Here is a 22,910-nt window from a genome sequence, read left to right as displayed (position 1 = left end):
ATATACATAGGTACGTACATTTATCGATACCCTCATGTACACATGAACACACACATGGACTCATACATGCATATATACACATACACATATACAGACAGTTATTGGTATAGGCATATTCGTCTACATTTTTCTTTTTCTGCTTTTCTCGCACCCCTCCCCTGACATCATTCATTCTTTCATTCCACCATAAGCGAACATTTCTGTAAAGTCTGAGGAGGCTACATGACGGCCAAAAAACGGTCGCGTAGCTGAAACAATAATGTAACTAAACAGAAAAAAAAACGGTAATAAAAATAAAACGCATATTTGCTCTACAACAGTATTGACCACTTTCTTCAGGTTCTTATTAATTACCATCTCTACTATATATATATATATATATATATATATATATATATATATATATATATATATATATATATATATATATATATATATCAGTTTCATAGCATTACTTGTTTCATAGCATTACGTGATAATGTCGTATGTATACATCAGTTTCATAGCATTACTTTCCTTCAGGATGGTGGCAACCTTCATGTGATCATTCTTAATTCTAAAAAAAAAAATCAGGGGAAAATCAATGACCCCCTCCAAAAAATCATAACGTTAATCCGTACGAATTATGTTTGTTTCCTTTGTGATTTCCTTTCCTTAGATTTGGTTGTGAAGCAAAAAAAAAAAAAAAAAAATCATTTTGATTGGAAAGAAAAAGAAGTGACATTTGTACATTGTGAACAAAAACGCGCCGTGTATATCGGACAACAAAGAACTAAAGATGGAGTACAAACCTTGTTTGGATGTACAAGACAAGCTAATAATGGACAAGCAATAAACAAGAACTGCAAGTGAGATTCACACTTCTAAACTAAGAAATTTCATTTTCTTATGCAAAGAAAACATCTTGAGCTTACATTCGACATTGTTCATACAAATTTTTCCACTACTGTTCTTTTGAAAGATTTTTTGTTTTCGTTTTTTAGAACTCGTTTGAGGGGGGCAATTCAAAAGACCGTATTAAAAAATGACAAAGTTTTGCGTAACTTTTACTTAAAAATGAAACATACGAGTCATACAATATAAAAAATAAAATCTTAATTATCTGAACATGTATTGAATTAAAATAAAAACAGTGACTAAATTTAAATAAAATTAAGAAAATTCTACTAATGCAAAATTAAATCTTAATTATCTGAACATGTATTGAATTAAAATAAAATTAAGAAAATCCTAATAACACAGAATTAAACATTAATTATTTGAACATTTATTGAATAAAAATAAAAATAAGAAAAATTCATTTTATCAAAAACATGTCACATGCATTTCAATAATGACTGTTCAAAACTATAAATTTTAATAGTCATGCATTTTTATAAATGACAACTTTTATTAATTTCAGAATTTATACTTAATTTTATTTTAATTCAATAAATGTTCAGATGTGCATTTGTTTTATTTTTAACCAAAAGTTATGCAAAGCTTTGACATTTATGGATTGGGGTCTTTTTGAGTTGTCTTTCCATCAAAGCAATTCGTCAAAAAATGAAACAAAAAAATGGTCAAAAAATAGTAATACATGAGTGCTCAAATTTTTATAGATTGAATCAGTGGCGACTCGCCTGAAAGTATTGTAAAGCTGCAACACCTTCTATTCGTTTTGCAAATATATATATATATATATATATATATATATATATATATATATATATATATATATATATATATATATATATATATATATATATATATATATTTATATATATATATATATATATATATATATATTCATAAAATCTAATTTGTTTTGTTTTTAATTTTTTTATCAACTTTTCAAAACTTGACTATTTTAACTTTTTTTCCTTTTTGTTTTTGTTTATGAATATATTTTTTATTTTAACATTTATCCGAAAAAAATTGTTAAAAAAATAGATTAAGAAAATGAAAATTTAAATCTAATAAAATTTTCTGAAATAGTCCCTCTATAAACTGTGAACCGCCACTCGATCGAATCGATACAATTGGTGAGACATAGTGATTTGTTTCTGTGTAATTGTTTGGCATAAAAAAATGAAGAAAAAATGGATATTATTCTGATTTAGGACGCTTTATACATTAACATTATGTTTTAATTTTATTCATTTCTTTTATTCCGCATTCCGAATTTTATCAAAATAGTGGAGAAATAAAAATATTTAAGAATTAATTTATTTTTGATAATCATTTATAAGTAAAGGTAATTGTATTTCTTAGTAAATTTTATTTTAAAAAATGGTAAAATTATTTCCTCAAATACTCTTTGAAACTAAACTCAATCTTTTGTGAATAGTTCAATATTTATTTCAGATCAAGTTTTATAACTATAACGAAATTCAACCCGACAAGATAAATATATATATATATATATATATATATATATATATATATATATATATATATATATATATATATATATATATATATATATATATATATATATATATATATAAAACAAAAAAACAATGGGCCCTCTTGCACTTTAAGGAAACTAGAATAATAAGAAAAAAAGTAACAGCAGTCGTCTTACACCGGTTGAAAGAATGCCATTGATTGGATAGCGAAATTATGACGTCATTGTGACGTCATAAAATGGAATAATGACGGGAAGAAATAATGTGTCACCGTATGTAAAAAATAATCACATTTTACTTATCAGTTTTTGCCTTAAAAAAAAAACACTCGACGAATTTTTTATTTCTTTTCTTCTCTCTAAGAAATACATGAGTTTTTGATTTAATATATTTTATTTCTTCTTTATGAAGTGAATTTTTTTTTTTTAAATATCTTAAAAAAACAAAACGTTGAATGAAATAGAAAAAATTGTCGTAATTCTACGAAAATTTCTGGACAATATAACAAGATTATAAGGTTTCACTTACCCCCCCCCCCAAAAAAATTCAACATTGTTTAAAAAAAATGGTTTTAAACTTTGGGCTTTGCAGGTAAATTTGCAAATAACTGTTCTTTTTTTGTTTTAAATTAGCTTATTTTATTTATTGATCTTTTATCTTCAATTTGTGATATGTAAATTTGAGGTGAGAAAATTAATTATTTCCATTTTAATAGACATTTCAAAATGGGGGGGGGATTAAAAAAAAACGCTTGTCTAGAATATTATATTCGGTTTATTGGAAAGAGCACAAAAATTCACATTGAAGCTGAAAATATCGTAAAAATTGAACCCTTAGAAAATTTTTGATAGATTTTTAAATTTTAAAAATTGAAAACAATTTAACTCGTAAAATTCAGTTGATTTCATTACGTAAAATAATGGCTGCATGAACGCGCGCAGGCACTTTGTAAACATTGTTTTTTTTAAGAAATAATATTTCTAATATTTTTTAAACAACTTTAATAGTTTATTTTGGAAGTATGTTCCATAAAGAAAATAAACAACCCACTTTAAAAAGAGAAATTACGAGTTTTTTATATTTTATTCGCAGTTTTGTGTTAGGGGTGTCAAAAATTCACCCAAAATTCTGACACACCTATGGCTGCTCCTTGAAATGCACAAACAGTTTTTGCACTTTCTTCATGTATATCTCATAAACCTTTTTTTTTTTTTTTTTTTTTTAATCATGTATGTATTTATTTATAAAATGAAAACCTTTTGTTCATGCGCTCTCAAGGAGCATCCATTAAAAACAAAAAAAACGTATATGCAGACTCCACATTTCCCCGTGAAGTACAAACAAAATCTGTTTTCTAATATTGTCAATTGCAATATCATTTCTTTTTATCATTTCTAATTATTCTATTTATAAAATTGCGTTAAAAAATTGTTTTAAAAATCCCTGCATTCATAAAAATCGTTTATTAAAAAAAAATTCTGTTTTCTAATATTGTCAATTTCATTATTCCATTTTATTTATAAAATGACGTCATAATTTCGCTATCCAATCAATGGCATTCTTTCAACCGGTGTAAGACGACAGTGCAAGAGGGCCAAAACAATTTTATTTATTTATTTCATTTGTCCATTTCCATTTTTCATTCAAATTTTTCGCTGTTAAACAACGTTTTTTTTTTTTTTTTTTTTTTTTTTAAATTCGATATTAAAATCTTCAAATCTTCAAAATATAAAGAATATGCAATAATATGTGAGTTATCTGACTTAATGGTTAGAGTGCTTGTTAATGAGTTGAGTGACCGGGGTTCGATCCTAGGTCGAGTCATACCAAACATTCAAAAAATAGCACTTGAGGTCACCAATATAAAATAAGAACCAATGGGTAAGTGGAGTAATCCTGGGAAAGAATTGGCGCTCTTCCCTCTATTGTAGCTAATGAAAAGGGAGCCTTTGCGACATCCTTAACTATAGTCGACCACTTTACTTTAACGATATGGGTTGGATATTTAAAAAACACATCTGTAACCATTTGCTTGGAAATGTACTTATCTTTAGCTTAAGTAAAACAGAAACAGTCTACTTATTGACAGCTTCCGGTTTTGAATTCAGAAATAAATGATCGATGTTTATAAGAAAGCAGTCTCTCATCATTTTCGTCTACTTTAGAGTTTGGCAGAATTTTTCAGAAAATTAGCAAAGAAGTAATTCCAGCAGCAGATCTTTTGTTTTATTTTTTTTTAAACATTCTCTTTGTCATCCATTTTAGTGTTTAGCATTTCTACCGTTTCGAGGGTTAACTCTAAATGCTAAACACTAAAATGGATGAGACAGTATGGATTAATTGGTTATGTTCAAAATTCAGCGTGCAAAGTTAAGATATCGGAAGTCGACTCGGTTTATCTAAATATAGAATGGAAGTCACTAAGCATTAAACGAAAAACGAAACCATATGGGAATCACTTATTTTTTATCACTAAAAAATAATACTAAACTTTTATTTTTTTTTACATTTGTATAAATATTTTATTTAATATTTAAAATATATTCATATGGAAATATTGTATTTCAAAAAAAGTAATTTAAACTTTCATAGTTGACATTTCTATAAATGAATTTCTAAATATTTAAAATATATTCATATGCAAATAATTTAAATTTTAAAAATTTTATCACCTAATTTTGTCATAAATAATGCATCATAAAACAAAGTAGCTTCAATTGAATTATGAAATCAAAACTTTTTTATAACGCAGGAAGTGTTTATAAAAAACTTTCATACAATATTTATGACAAAATTCCATTTATTCATTTTAAGAAACCGTTTTATACAAATGTTTAAAATAAGAACAGTTAATAAAAAATTTCATACATTATTTATGACAAAATTCTATGAATAAAACTTGTGAACAACAAATATATTATTTCAAAACACATCATTTATAGAAATGTAAAAAAATGAAAGTTTATTATTTCTATTGTTTCATGATAGCACAAGAAGTGTTAAAACTAAAAATGATTCTTTTTAAATAAATTATTTCCATATGGTTTCGTATTTTGTTTCATGTTTACTGACTTCCATTCTATATTTAGGTAAACCGTGTCCACTCCCGGCATCTTAACTTTGCTTACTGAATTTTGGGACATGACTGACTAATTCTAATATGAGACACGTTATTACTATTTCAATGAAATAATTATCAGATAAATAAATTATTAAGTATTTAGAACAATTTAATTTTTCTTTTAACAATTATAAGCCTTTTGTGTCGTTTGTTTAAAATAACTAATCAGAAATAAAAATTGATATTTTTGGTTCCATGCTAAAGTTGGCTGTAAGAAACGTAAGTACAACAAAATTAACAAGCACAAAAATATGAATTGAACATTCGAACATGAAATTTCTAAAACAACTGTGTTTTAAGGGGGTTTGTCCCCTCGTGATCTGCAAGAAGATATTAATAATCACAAAAAAGAAGCAGACGAAACTGATAGACATTAATGCGCATTTACTCTAGCTGGCATGCAAACGTGAATACAATAACAACAGGAGATAAATAAAAAAGATCATGTTTCCATCAATCAGCTCAAATTTTGTGTAAAACAAATCATTCAATACAAAGTAATCATTTTGTTGTTTAAATGTTTGTTCACTGTTTCTGGGAAAGAATTCCAGTGCTCGATTATAAAGAAAAAACATTTTCAATATAAGAGGTTAATATTTCTTTATTTAAAAACTGCACAGGAGGCCAGAAAAAAACATTGGTACCAATGTTTTTTTTCTGGCCCTATGTACAGTTTATATACGGTAATTCTTTTTTGGCACGCCAGCACGTCAGCTCGCCAAAAAGTACGCCACGCGCTAAATTTCATTCCGTCATAAAAGCAACTTTCTACAGAAAGAAAACAACTTATTTTTACATCAGAGTAAAGAAATTTTGTACTATATTGTATCACCGAAAATAAGCATAATCTGGAAACAGCCGTAAACGATTTGATTACTATTGGCTACCTCTGTATTTGGAATAAAGTTTGTAAAATGATTAAAATCTTTAATAGTATATATATATATATATATATATATATATATATAGAGAGAGAGAGAGAGAGAGAGAGAGAGAGAAAGAGAGAGAGAGAGATGGAGAGAGAGATAACATCAAATATGGTGTCATGTTTAACCCATTCTATTCAAATATGTTGCAAATAGATTCATTTTATCTTGTTTCCTACTTTACCTTGTATAAATATGTCTTTTTGATAAAAAGTACCATTTAAAAAATAACTAAATTAAAAAAAAAACATTTTTACGATCCATGAAATTGTTTTACTTTAAATGATATGCGCTAAACATGCGTTGTTCTGAACATTATGTTTTCATTAATAAGGGGTGCTTGATGGAAATATGGTCCAAAACGAAACAAAAGGTAAGGATAATGGACAGCGGCGGCAGCAGCATTGTGGCAGAAGAGACAGTCATGCTGAACAAAATGAAACAGCCGACTGAGAAGCAACACCTTAGCAGCACGGGACATCTGGAATAGAAATACAAAGGTGCACAAATATATATTTACACACGCACACATATATACAAGGTGTACCAAAATTAACCCTCTATTTTGAAAATTATTAAAATAGATGGTTAGTTTTGGGACAGCATATAAAGAATTGGAGCTTCCAACAGTTATTTTCAAAATAATTTTTTTTTTTTTTTTTAGATATTTTTCATTTTTTTATTTTGTTTATTTTTAAAAATATTTTTCCCGTTTTTTATTTTGTTTATTTTTAAAAATATTTTTCACTTTTTTATTTTGTTTATTTTTAAAAATATTTTTCACTTTTTTATTTTGTTTATTTTTAAAAATATTTTTCACTTTTTTATTTTGTTTATTTTTAAAAATATTTTTCACTTTTAATCAGATATTCAGGATTTAAGCTTAATAGATGTTAATTTTTTTAAAACTCTTGAGCATTTATAAATAAATAAGTTAAATTCGAGTAACCTCGCCTTGGCGGACATGTACGAGGGTGCCCACCCACTAAAAATGCATGTGTTTCACCTTTTTAAAAAATTTTCAGACGATTATTATGGATTACATTCTTAAGTATAATATTAACAGAAAAAAAAATCTAATGACTTTTAAGAAGGGGGTTCACTTTCTCGTTATAACGTTCTACTTTATTGTAACTTAACTTTACTGTCCATTTCTTTACCGACGTGTCATGTGATTAGTCATGTGACTGGGTTTATTCCGTGATCATTATTTGATAAACACTGAAAATTTCATTAAAATTGGTTAATTTCCTGATTTTTGGTGAATTTATAAGTAAAGGATGGGGCCAGGAATGGGTCTAAATGTAGTAAATGTGTAGTTTAGCGGCGTAAATTATTTGACAGACAACAAATTATAAAAACTATTTTATATATATATATATATATATATATAACACATTATTAGACACCAAGGCTGAAATAAAACCAGAAAAAATTCATTTTTATTATTTTTTTCATCATTTTTATTTTTTAAATGTACGACATTCAAGGACGCCATATTGCTTTTAAAAGTTAGCCTTTCTAAGGTTTGACAGATTGACTTTTTATGGCTAAATCTGATCAAGTATTTTTTTTTTTACATAGGAAAATCAAATTTTGACGAGATCGATTGTATCGTCGCCATTTGCCTATTTGCAGGAGGAGGAGGAGGAGGAGGAGGGGGAGGTGCCTTTAAACGAAAAATTGATTAACAAAGAACCAAAAACAAAGAGGATTAAAAAAGAACAAATAAACTCTTTAAAATAAGTGAAAAAAAACTAAAATATTTATCTATGTATTTTTTTCTGCCCATATTTCAAAATAATCTCGTCGAATATTGACAAAATTAAAGTGATGATTGAAGTTATCTTTTTTTTTTTTTTTTACATGGGGATCACCACTTATCAAGGCCCGAAGGCCACTCAGGGATGAGGGTTATTGCGTGTACAGTAATCAATGAGATAGTATTGTAGTAATCATTAGTATTGGGGGTTTTGATAGTGTCTTACTTAAGGGGGCGGTTTATCAGGAGTTTGTTTATGTTGGACTTGAAGACGTCCAAGTTGTAGTCAGGTGGGAAACAGGCAAGCGGCAGAGAGTTCCACTGGCGTGCAGTTCTAAGAAAGAAGCTTTGCTCATGGAATCTACGTTTGGATTTAGGCACAGACAAAGAGTGGGGAAAATTATTGACAGTAGTTTCAGCCAGACGGGTGTTTCTTGTGAAAGATTGGTGAGGGGGGGGGACGAGGGATTGGAGCTCAGACGAGCACCTGCCATGGAAATAACGATAAAGCAAAGATAGGCTCGCAACGTCTCTTCTGTGGGAGAGAGGTTGCAGGGAAGAGAAAAGGGCATCCCCACTAAACCATGAAGTCTATTTTGTACTCTGTCAAGGCAGGATAGGCTGTTTTTAGCAGCTCCTGCCCAGATGTGGCAGCAGTACTCCATCCTGGCGCTCCCTCCTCGTAATCGAAAAATGAAAATGTACGTTACGCGATCAATCTCATTAAAATTTGATTTTCCTCTCGAAAAAAGCTACTTGATCAAATTAAGTGATTTTTTTATATGAAAACTTTATTCCATAACGAGTATGTGCATTATCATTTTTTTTTTCTCAATATTTTCATTTTTTAATGCCTTCATTAAATTGTACAAGTACTAAAAATAGATAGTATTTATAATTTTTTTGTGTCTGTCAAATAATTTACGTCGCTAAACTGCACATTTACCACTTTTTTACGACATAATATTTTAGTAAAATGCTTTTTGACAACCTAATATTTAAGTAAATTTTTTGACGACCTGATATTCAAGTAAAATTGTTTAATGGCCTGATATTCAAGTAAAATTGTTTGATGGCCTGATATTAAAGTAAAATTGTTTGATGGCCTGATATTCAAGTAAAATTGTTTGATGGCCTGATATTTAAGTAAAATTGTTTGATAGCCTGATATTTAAGTAAAATTGTTTGATGGCCTGATATTTAAGTAAAATTGTTTGATAGCCTGATATTTAAGTAAAATTGTTTGATGGCCTGATATTTAAGTAAAATTGTTTGATGGCCTGATATTCAAGTAAAATTGTTTGATGGCCTGATATTTAAGTAAAATTGTTTGATAGCCTGATATTTAAGTAAAATTGTTTGATGGCCTGATATTTAAGTAAAATTGTTTGATGGCCTGATATTCAAGTAAAATTGTTTGATGGCCTGATATTTAAGTAAAATTGTTTGATAGCCTGATATTTAAGTAAAATTGTTTGATGGCCTGATATTTAAGTAAAATTGTTTGATGGCCTGATATTTAAGTAAAATTGTTTGATGGCCTGATATTTAAGTAAAATTGTTTGATGGCCTGATATTTAAGTAAGATATCTTACTAATAAAGGCGAAATTTTCGACACCCATGACAAATAATAACAGCAAAAACCTGTATAATTGATTCATCGTAATTTTTGCTGTATTCTCAAGAAGAAACATTGTAAAAAAATCTCATTTTTTTTCCATGAAACCGGTGAATTTTCAAACAATTCCTTCAAAAGCTAAAAACGAGAAAACTGGAACCAAATGTCATTTCTACATAAACAGTGAAAACAATGCCATTTTTTAAATTCTCTCAAAAATGAAAATTAATCAATCTCGTTATTATTTTACAGACTAAAAAAAAAAAAGGTGAACTATATATAAACTGAAATATAATAATAATATAAAAAAAAATCTAAAACTTTGTCCCCCACCCCCGCAAGCGATCTTTTTGAGGGGAATTTACATTTTAGTATTTCTTTTACACATTAAAACATATTGGAATGATGAAATAAAATATATTCAATTTTGAATCACAAACGTTGCCGATTTATACGGATTTTCTCAAGTTTTCGGAAAAAAAGTTTGAAAATATATTAAAATTATTTAAGTTTTATTAAATTTTTTTTTTATTTAGTTTAAAATTTTTGCCTGTGAAATTTCAAAATATTTCCGAAATAATGTCTTATTTCTTGTTAAAATAAAAACACAATTACGCGAACAAAAAAGAAATTAATAAATTTCAAAGGTGCAAAGATTTTTAAAAAGTACGCCCATGCAAATTCTACGAGGGAAGAAAGCTTAAAATGTGTTTTGTTTGGTGGACGTAGTTGAAAGCATACCACATGGCAATGACGTGCACTTTTTAATCATACAATCAATGCTCAAGGAGGGACTTAATTTTCGAATCTTTTTCCTAACTCGCCTGGGAGCCTATCGAAATATATATAAACGATGAGCGAACTCTTCTCATTCTCACTCACTCTTTGTTCTTTTCTTTTTTCACTTTCTCTCATCAACGTCTTTATGTTGCTATTTCCTCGCCAGCACAACAAAACCCACCTGCTATTCGCATGTACGCATGCACGCACAGAATAACATTTGGTTCCAGTTTTCTCGTTTTTAGCTTTTGAAGGAATTGTTTGAAAATTCACCGGTTTCATGAAAAAAATTTTTTTATAATGTTTCTTCTTGAGAATACAGCAAAAAATTACGATGAATCAATTTTATTATGCAGGTTTTTGCTGTTATTATTTGCCATGGGTGTCGAAAACATGTACTTTCTGCCTCTCTTTTCACTTACCAACGTCGTCGTTGCTACTTGTTCTAGCCAGCATGACAAAGCACACACACACACACACACACACACACACACACACACACACACACACACAGTAGATGTTCAGCCGCTCACAAAAACATTTACTTTCCTCTTTCTTTCTCATATCACATCAGAAAAGTAAGCTTGTTTTCTCACTAAGAAAACAAAGGACATTCTCTGCTTTTTCCTTTCAATACAATGAACAATCTAAATAACTTTCACATTTACAAGAACTGTCTACCAAGACACACTTTTTGGACACTGAAAAATGATTCCTTTTTACTTGTTATTTTTGTGTAAATAAACAAAGTTTATTTCACATGTTTGCTTTTTTTTATTTATTCGTGATGGAAAAGTGTTCTAATCAGACCTGAGTACCACAACAACAACAACCACAACAACAACATATAAAAATTTTGAATTGAAAATAAGTTTCCGATAAAATTTATTTAAGGATTTAGTGAAAATTTTAATAATGCTTAATTTTAGAAATTGAAAGTTAATATTTCCTAGAATAAAAAGGAATTTAATACAAAATAATTTGAATATTACTTTTTTCAGGCTACAAATACGATATTGAAAACTAATAAATTGTTGTCAAGAAGGAAAAGTTGTCACTTAGGGCCATCCATAGGAATCAGAAGTTAATTGTTTTGAGTGTTATTTGCTTAAATGGGTTAATTTTTTTTTGGATATACACACCTATATGTTTTTTTCCATAATATTTCAAGCTAAAGGTAAAACTTTTATTGTTATATTTCACTTGAATAATGATCGAAAAAAAACAAACACACTTTTACAAGGTATAATATATATTTTCACTGACTTTCTTTCCCATATTTTTAATGTTTAATTTAGCTCTTTTTCGAAAACTTTGCCGCCATTGTAATTTTTTGTCGTTTTTTACGGTTTTATCAATTTTCGAAGTTCAAATCAAATTTCGCCAGTTTTATGGAGTGTAAAATAAATAATGGTTATATGCTATTTAAACCCTGACCCTTCTTCCTCAATATAGAGAAAAATTACGAAGAATTGTTTTCATTTTATTAGTTTTTACTTGTATTTTTTTGTTTATGGGTGTCGGAAATCAGTATCATAACTAATATATCTTCTCTGTAGCTATGTTAATATAAAAAAAAAACAGTATCAAATCAGTAAACGGAACGGCATGCTTTTGTTTTGGAATTTTATTTACGAATCCTTTAACAATGTGAGTGTTGTTATTGTTTTTCTGATGTTTCTGGACACGATTTTTGGAATTATGATTTTTAAATTTTTTTCCTGATGTTATGGGCATGCTTTCTAAGGAGTTTCACTGATGGAGAATTCAAGATACGTATGGTCGTTCACGTGTGAACGAAACGGTCCATCAAGTATTTCGATTTTGACAGGTGAATAAAAACATAATTATTGAAATATAACTTTCAATTTTGTTTATCTATATATGCTCACGTGTTAAAAATAAAAAAATTAACATGCTTGAACGATAGAATATATATATATATATATATATATATATATATATATATATATATATATATATATATATATATATATATATATATATATATAAATTCAATTACACATTAATAATGTGTATATTTGTACTTTTGCCAAAATAATAAAACACTTTAAATAAAAATAAAAATATAGAAAAAAGCGTCCATTTCTAAAGCGGTCACATGGTAAGCCACTTAAGAAATTGATGCTTTGAAGGGGATCAGTTAATGAAAACCTGAGCCCAAGCGAAATGACACCAGACAAGAGATGTTGGAAGTCATTCATGAAACGTTTAACCGCAGACATGAGACAAAAAGATTATTATTATTATTATTATTATTATTATTATTATTAATAATAATAATAATAATAATAATAATGCTGAAAGCACAAGATATTCAAATGACAGAACCTTTGTTTTACATAAAACATCACTGAAATATAATATACTAATCAAATTATTAATTAATGAAAACTTATAATAAGTATAAACGTTAATTTTTACTTCTGGCATAAAATATATAATATTAGTATATCTTAACCAATTTTTATTAAAAAAAAACAATAAAGTATTAAATATTGTCACTTAGGGCCATCCATAGGAATCAGAAGTATATCTTAACCAATTTTTATAAAGAACAAATAAAATATTATATATTAGTATATATTAACCAAATTCTATAAAAGAACAATAAAATAATTAATATTAGTATATCTGAACCAATTTTTATAAAAAACAATAAAATATTAAATATTAGTATATATCAACTTATTTTTATAAAAAACAATAAAGTATTAAATATTAGTATATATTAACCAACTTTAATAAAAAACAATAAAGTATTAAATATTAGTATACATTTATCAATTTTTATCAAAAACAATAAAATATTAAATATTAGTATATCTTAATCAATTTTTATAAAAAAACAATAAAATATTAAATATTAGTATATATCAACTAATTTTTATAAAAAACAATAAAGTATTAAATATTAGTATATATTAACCAATTGTAATAAAAAAAACAATAAAGTATTAAATATTAGTATATATTAACTAATTTTTATTAAAAAATCAATAAAATATTAAATATTAGTATATATTAACTAATTTTTATTAAAAAAACAATAAAATATTAGTATATATCAACTAATTTTTTATAAAAAAAACAATAAAGTATTAAATATTAGTATATATTAATCAATTTTTATAAAAAATAATAAAATATTAAATATTAGTATATATTAACTAATTTTTATAAAAAAAACAATAAAATATTAAATATTAGTATATATTAACCAATTTTTATAAAAAAAAAATAATAAAATATTAAATATTAGTATATATCAACTAATTTTTATAAAAAAACAATAAAGTATTAAATATTAGTATATATTAACTAATTTTTATAAAAAAAACAATAAAGTATTAAATATTAGTATATATCAACTAATTTTTATAAAACAAAAACAATAAAATATTAGTATATATCAACTAATTTTTATAAAAAAAGCAATAAAGTATTAAATATTAGTATATATTAACCAATTTTTATAAAAAACAATAAAATATTAAATATTAGTATATATTAATTAATTTTTATAAATGGATAAAATAATGAAAATGTAAATCACTTTAATTTGGTTTGGAAAATTAAAAAAATCTAAAAGTGCTAATCGTTAGAAGAAACTAAACGTTGGTGAACAATGTTTATATTGTGAATAGGACAAGAACTATTGAAAAAAGTGAGAAATTAAAAAATGTGAATAATTTTTTTTTTAATGTTTAAAAATTTGGAAATACCTATCATGAGATCATGAGAACAGAGTGAAAGTAAGTGAATAATGTTTCTTGGTTATAGTTAAAATTGTTTACTGTTTTTCACTTCCGGTTTCTGTTTTGCAGACAGAACTATGATGATATGCAATAATTAATGATTATCTTCCTTTCAGATAACGTGAAAGTCCTCCCCCCTCACCATGTTAAGAAGGGCTTTTTTGTCGTTTGACCATGTCTAACATCTATTTTTAAACCAAATGGACCAATCAAATGGGTAGCAGGAACCGGAAGTTAAAACGAAAGACAACTTTAATTATAAATAAAAGTTTGTTAATTTTTCGACGATACTTGTCCTCGTTATTTCTTATATGATTTTGTTGTCCAGTACATTTCATTTTATTGTTGTCTTCGAGACGGTTGTCCCATTCCCATAACAACGCATTATCAAAGAACCTGGGAAACTTTATTTTTTTTATATATTTCGTTACGTCACCCATCTCTACCATCCCCAGTAGGACTGGGATACGTCGTACATCCATAAATCTTCTAACCACCCTAACTCAATTATAAAATCTATAGTACCATCCGTCTCTAGAAGAATTTCTGCTCTTTCTGCTGATAAAAATTTTTTAATCAAAATGCTACGTTCTTCAATAATGCCTTATGGAATTCAGGACACAAGGAAAAGATTAAATACAACAATTATGTTCCTCCTGTAGGCCGCCTTAAATCTGTAATCACACACAATATGACTCATAAGAAACCAGTTCAAATAACAAGATCTGCCGCTTTCAATAACAATGAACCAGTCTACATTTATAATCCAAACCAAAATACTAATCGCAATACCTCTAACCCACCCAGTCACATCAGGAGAAAGAAAAATATTTGGTTTAATCCTCCATTTAGCCTAAATGTTAAAACCAATATACCTAAGGAATTCTTCAACATTGTACAAAACTCTTTCAAATACCCACACAGATATAGTTCTATTTTCAATAAAAATTCAATCAGGATTTCTTATTCAACAATGCCTAATTTAGCACAAAGAATCTTAACATCTAATAACAAAAAAATGAAATCAACCCAAAAAATCCCTTTCCCAATTAAACCCAAAACTAACTGTAATTGTAATAACAAACATTTTTGCCCACTCAATAATGATTGCATCCATAAATATGTTATATATTCTTGCACAATTACTGAGCTCCCACGCAATCCTCCCATAACAGACACTAATATTTTGTCTTCAAGTTATCCTTCTTCCCATCCTCCATCTGATATAGTTACTAATCCAATATACTACTCGAGCAGCCCCTCCATCTACAATCATACAACTAACAATAATGATAATAATAATATTAATATTAATGAGAATAATAATATTTCTCCTAACAGCCATCCTAATACTAACTACACTTATTATCCCCTCCAAAATAGTCCTCATACAATCATTGTCCCACCATTTGTTGAACATTATGAACAAAATTGAAACCATTTAACTAATACAAATCAGCAAATTAATATTAATACCAGACCTCGAGCTTTTAATAAAGTACATACATATATTGGCGCTACTTCAACATTAATTAAGAAAAGAATATCAAACCACATTTCTTCTTTTAACAACCATAATTCTACTAATAACCAAGGAACTTCTCTAATCACTTTAATTAAAAAACTTAACTATAATAATACCCCCTTCTCAATCAAATGGACCATCATAAAAAAGTTAAGTCTTATACTTCAGGCTCTAAGTCATGTCGCCTCTGCACAACCGAAGCTATAACTATAATTACTTCCCCTCAAAGTAACAATATAATAAATTCTAAAAATGAACTGATCTCTTTCTGTAAACATAAGTCCAAATTTAATTATGGCAATTTTGAAATTACATAGTTATTAATTACTTTTATCTTTTAGATAGATATATAATTTTTTCTTTAACATTATCGTTTTTTCTACATACTTCTTGATACTTTATAATTTAATAATCCTTTATTTTAATTCTTTATTTCTTCTTTGCTTGGCCGGTTTTTTATCTGCAATTTCTGTTTTAGTCTTTAAATATTCCTATCTATCTAATATATCAATCTAACCACACTTTCATATCTTGTATGTACATTTACTTATATTTTACTATATGCATTTACTTACTTTCTTCTGAATTTGCAGATACCGGGCATCTTCTCCCCTTAAATAATTTTTATTTTTTTATTTTATATTTTATTTATTTTTTTATTTATTTATTCATTGTTTATTTATTATTTATTTTCTATTTATTTATTAATTAATTTATTTATTTGTTTAGTTATTGGAATTTTTCCGCTTTTCCCTTGTACATATTTGTGAATTATTCCATGGATTTCGGCCTTTGGATTATTTTGGACCATCTTCCAATTACGGGATTTCCTTGGATTTTACTTGTGCAAATGGAAATTCAATTAACTTTCTTGAAGTTATATTTTTGGATTTTACCATCATTGGATTATTTATCTTTCACCAGACTATCCATTCACGTGTAATCACCTTTTTCTTCACCATTATTCCCTCTGCTTCACTTTTTTGTTATCAAGTAAGATCTTTGACTTACTTGTTGTTTCATCAAATACTTTTGTATGCAAAATCCGATCTCGCATTTTGCTAATTCCTACCCTCTGATGAGAAGGAAAGTATTTCTTCGAAACTCTGCGGATTAAGGACTATCCACTTATCAAGTGTTTCCTTTTCAGATTAAATATGTTTTTAACTCTTTTCCAAAGTGTTTTTTTAACATGTTTTATTAACTGTTTGCTGGTATATATATATATATATATATATATATATATATATATATATATATATATATATATATATATATATATATATACATACATACAGTAAAATCTTTTAATTTCAACTTTCTGTAAAGTTGGACTGCCTATCATTTGGACTTATTCTAAACCTAGACTTTCTCTAAACTTGAACTGTCTCGTCATTAAAATTGTATTAGCATATTTGATGAGGATTTGCAGTAAAACTGTTTACATGGTTTAGTCAGATATTGCGCAGAAATTTTAATATTGGTACTATGTCATTAATGTAGATTAGCTATTGATAATTAATTTACACTAACTGTAAATTTTTTTTTCAGATTACTATATTTAAAATAGTGTAAAACAACCCATCACAATGGCCTGCAACTCTAAAAGAAAGCAAGTGACACTGACTTTACTCGAAAAACGTCAAATTATAGAAAAATTAGATGTTGGAGTTGAAAATAGCGTATTATTGAGAGATTATAAGATTGGAAGAAGTACACTGTTTTACATCAAAAAGAAAAAGGAGGAAATATTGAAGGCTGCTCCTTTTTCTCCAAATAAAAGACATGTCAAAAGAAGGACTCTTCGCAGACCAAACAAGTTGAATTTGTAGCAAAACGGAATGAAGGTGTAGCAATATCTGCTGGACCCATGTTAATTGCTAAAGCAAAATCTCTTAAGGAAGAGTTGAATATCGCAGAAGATATGAAATTCAGGGAAGGCTGGCTTAGGAACTTTAAGAGTAGACACGGTATAAGACAATTAACAATGTCAGGCTAACAACGATCTTTTGATACACACGTAGCATCAAATTATTGTGATAAATTCAAGACAATAATTGCCGACTATGGTTTAATACCAGAGGATGTTTACAACGCTGATGAAAGTGCCGTAAATTGGAAGTGCTTACTTACAAAAACATTAACTGAATCTGAGGAGCAGAAAAGAAAAGGATTCAAATTAAATAAAGAAAGACTAACAGTAATGGTATATGCTAATGCTTCTGGAACCCATAAAGTTAAGTTTCTTGTCATCGGCAAATCAAAGTGTTCTCGAGCATTGAAAGGAGTTTCGCCTTTGCCAGTATCCTATTATTCTTCACAAAATGGATGGATGAATCAACAGTTGTTTAAAAAATGTTTTTTTGCAAGAATGTGTGCCAGTTGTCCAGAGGCGTTTTCTTGAATTAGGTAAACCTGATTCAAAGTGCTTGCTTCTGTTGGACAATTGTAGAGCACATCCTCCTGAGTCAGAACTAGTGTCATCATGCGGGAATATTTTTGTGTGCTACTTACCACCTAATGTGACTTCTCTCATCCAACCTAGGGATTATTTGGAACTTAAAATGTTTCTACAGAAATGATGAATATGATAAATAGTACCGTGAGTATAAGCGATTTTCAGCGCCATTTTATTATCAAAGATGCCATATTTTCTCTCGCAAGTGCATGGAATCAAGTTCGAGCAATTAACAAAAGCATGTGGTAAATTATGCCCAGCGCCAAAGGCTTCTGAACTGAAAGAATCAGAGAAGAAATTCTTGAAACCAAACGGTTACCGACCAAACACGCTGTTCTTAAATCACTTAATGCAAATGATGTTGAAATATGGGTACAACAAGATGAGGAAGCTACTGATCAATATCCTGAAGGCAGTAATGGTGATGAAAATAGCGACAGCTCCCATTCTCTTGACCCTAATGTAAATAACCACGAACACTCTGATGAAGCAATATCATAGGATGATGCAGAAAAGTCTATGGAGACAGTTATAAAATTTCTAGAAAAAAGTCCTTACTTTAGTGACAACTATTTTTTGCAAGCAATGTTACCCCGAAAAGATATAATCATAAAGAAGCTACAGAACCAAGAAATTGTAGATTTTCATGATCGCTTACGGAATACAATGGCAGCGCCCGAGAGCCCAGTTGATGAAAATATAAACTGCAATGAGACTCATTCAATGAATAAATAAAAAATATATATATTTTACATAAATATATGATTTCTGTAGATGATAACTTAGGTAATAAATACCTAACAAGTAAGAGTAGATTTAATTTATTTTCAATGTTTTTGTTCCTGGTAAATAATATTTAACAATTCTTACTTGCAATATATCGTAAACTCAACTTAATATATACTTGAAGTATCATATAGCAATGATTCCATTTACTATTTCTTAATTCTTAGAAAATTAAAGTTAACTGCAGCACATTTTTTTATCACGAAACTTGAACAGCATCCTCTAATTTGAATGAAGCGGATGTTCAAATTATAGAAGTTATACTGTATATATATATATATATATATATATATATATATATATATATATATATATATATATATATATATATAAATCCCAAATCAGCTGTTTCATTATTTCACAACTCACCAGCATAAGTAGATGCATAGCAAACTCATTCGCCCTGAGATTCATAACCCAGACAATCGTGCTCACTGTCATTCTGACTTTATACCGACTCTTATATAAAGTTTGTAATGTCTATATTAACAAAAATGTTAATCACATTAATAATAAGTGTTTTAATTTAATTTAATTAAGTATAAAAACAAAGCATAATATAAATTAAATAAAAACTCAATCACAGAATTAGACCGTTATTTTAATTAACTGAATTTAATAGATAGAGGCAATTTCATTTGATAATCATCTCTGTTTTTGAATGAAAATAAATGGTGAATAAAGAAATATATGTTACTAAAAGAATTATCAGGTTGGATAAAATATGTAATCCATGAAAACGATTGGAAATTCATTTATTTTGTAAGGAATACAAGCTAATATATTATATAAATCGACAAGTTAATCAGAATATTTAATATAAAAATATCGACTTGGATGCAATGCTATCGCTATATAAATTTGAAAAATAGACCATCTTAATTTTATATATTAGATATTTAAAGAAATATGCCTATATATCTGCTATTGGAAAGCTTTACGTCAAAAATTGAAAAATAAATTACAAAACAAAACAAAAAAAGTCTTGTAATAGAACCCTGAAAAAGTAAAAATTTGTAAAAGTAAAAAAATACGTGAAAATTCTGACACAATGTTAACAACTTGGCAGCCTACATTTATTTAAATATAAATTTTTGATGATACTTTAGCGAAACGTCGAATCCAAAATTAATTGTCAAATGTTGTTCTTTTTCAACCAAAATAAAATGAACAGAAATATCATATAAAAAAAAGCATGTTCATAAAAAATAAACTTGAAAAAAATATGATACTAATGACTTAGTTACATGGACACAAGCAGCGCATGCTGGGTTGGGGTTCCAATTTGCTGGTTTACAAGTGAGAAGAAATTACGGTCAATAGATGAGAATTGGATACCATGTCCACTTCTGGTCACTTGTTGAATAAAAAAACACTTTACGTTAAAATTTGTTTTTGCATTGGACATGACGAGCTATAATAAGCAAAAGACATTGTAGGCAGTATGCTTTCTACAGTGGTTAAGCATCGTCTGATTTAGCACGGGGTTGAAGTGTTCAATAATCGGTAAATTATCTACAACAGTTAATCGATACTTGATTCAATTCATCTACAACCTTCTGTGCACAAATACATTTCATCTACGATTTCTATACAAATACATTTCATCTTCAACAATTTGTTTTTGTTTATTTCAAATACAATTGATCTACAACTAAAGTAATATATATATATATATATATATATATATATATATATATATATATATATATATATATATATATATATATATAGAGAGAGAGAGAGAGAGAGAGAGAGAGAGAGGGGCGTATTACGTAGAGAATGTAGATGGAAATTGATTAATTTATAAACATTTAGTAATCCAATTTTTTACGTTTTTAAAATCTGAAACCCCGATAAAACACATGTGAAATCAATCCATCTATTTTTTGGGACGGGGGAGAGCATTCATAAAAAATATATTTAAAAAATCCGAAAAAAATTATATTTGTACGAAAATATGTAGAAATGAAGAAATATATTTTAAAATGTTGATTTACATATTGTTGGAAATATCGCCTTTGATTATAGTGGATTTGGAAAAAGAGTTCGTTTAATTTCCAACTCCTCAGTCAAATGAACTCATAATTGAATTGCATTTGTAGATGAACTGTTACAGACTTTTAGATAAATTGTTGTAGGCAAATTTTATTTGTAGAGAAATTGTTGTAGAAAAATGTATTTTTAGATGAACTGTAGACAAATTGTATATTTAGATAAATTGTTGTAGGCAAATTATATTTGTAGATGAATAGTTGTAAACATATTGTATTTGCAGATGAATTGTTGTAGACAAATTTGTCAAATAGTTATCGTAGTATTTATCATTTTGATACCAAGTTGACACAGAAGAAAGAGACGACAGGACATTAGCGAACACTGAAGTGAAAAACTAAGTGCAAATAAGCTTTAACGATTGGTCAATGGTCTAACCTAGTTTCTATTCGTATGACATCTTTTTTCCTATGGAATTATGTCACTCACAGATCAAAACCAATGGTTGTAAAAGAAAAACATTTCTATAGGAATAATGACGCTTTCGAACAATACTGTTGCCGTTGCTTTTAGGAGTAAAAAAATAAATAAAATAAAATAAAAAATAACCGATAATTGACTTTAGTTTCTCACTGTAATTCTAACCAGAAATTATTTTTGAATTAACTCATTGTAAGATTGTAAATTTCTTAACTCATTGTAAGATTATGAACCCCTTTTTTAAATCTTGAATATTAAATGTGTAAAAAAACACCAAATTCTTAATTATATGAGAAAATAGTCACTTATACAACTTTTAAGTTGTATAAGCGACTGTTTTATATGAATAATTAAGAATTTGGTGTTTTTTTACACATTTAATATTCAAGATTTAAAAAAGGGGTTCATAATTTTACAATGTTAAAATATACATGTACATGTATACAGTTGCTGTGAATTTATAAAAGTAAAAGGAATCTGAATATGTCAGGCCCAAGAAAAAAAACAACGATTTTTGCATGGGTATTTTTCAAAGACTTCAAAAATATTTATGATGTCAAAGACTTCAAAAATATTTATGATGTCAAAGTTTATGACATAAACATTATGTCAAGCGTTTTTTTTTAATTTTTATTTATTTTATTTTATTTATTTTTCATAATTATGATTTTAAAAATACGATTTCTTTGTGACAACGGAATTCTGAAAGTTGTTTTGAAAACTTAAAATATAAATTCGAAATTGATTTCTGGTTAAATTCAAAGTTTATACGACAACGCAGATTATTATATTTTATTCATATTTTAAACTTAAAGAACACAATGAACTATGATGCTCGACTTTAATTTTAACCCATAGTTAATTTACCTCTGCTAAGTTAAAAACTTGACAATCATTTTCGAGTGTCGAAAATCGTGTCAGAAATTTATTTATTCATTCTTATAAAAAATGACAACCGCAGCCATTTCTTCAAACGTGATTTTGGAACCTTTAAGTATTCAATTTGAAAAAAAAAATATCTCGATTAGAATTAAACTGTATCAAGCAAAGTTGTTGGGAGTATGTTTTTTTATGCTTTTAAAGGAGGCCACTGTTATAGAAAAGAATACGAAATAAATGATAAATATTTTAAATAAATTATATATATATATATATATATATATATATATATATATATATATATATATATATATATATATATATATAATTTATTTAAAATATATATAATTTGAGGTTGCTATTTTTCAAAGGTAAGGTAACCAGTGAAATATAATGAGGTTAATACAAGA

The 22,910-nt window shown here is 27.3% G+C and overlaps 1 protein-coding gene and 1 long non-coding RNA gene across 2 annotated transcripts in view; one reads left to right on the top strand and one right to left on the bottom strand.

Moving 5' to 3' along the window:
- Positions 1-22,910, bottom strand: part of LOC145265415 (voltage-dependent T-type calcium channel subunit alpha-1G-like) — a 759,315-nt gene that overhangs the window by 58,334 nt on the left and 678,071 nt on the right. The window contains exon 34 of the mRNA XM_080121247.1: positions 6,901-6,918. Within this exon, the coding sequence (XP_079977373.1) occupies positions 6,901-6,918 (18 nt within the window). The remainder of the gene's footprint in view (positions 1-6,900; positions 6,919-22,910) is intronic.
- LOC145265417 (uncharacterized) lies at positions 2,510-17,106 on the top strand. Its single transcript, XR_013864644.1, has 3 exons — positions 2,510-2,662; positions 6,772-6,937; positions 14,494-17,106. It is a non-coding gene; the product is annotated as an uncharacterized LOC145265417 (long non-coding RNA).

This window comes from Euprymna scolopes, chromosome 40 (genome assembly GCF_053919585.1).
Source record: "Euprymna scolopes isolate OS-2025 chromosome 40, ASM5391958v1, whole genome shotgun sequence".
NCBI lineage: Eukaryota > Metazoa > Mollusca > Cephalopoda > Sepiida > Sepiolidae > Euprymna > Euprymna scolopes.
This window is presented reverse-complemented; position numbering and strand designations above follow the sequence as displayed.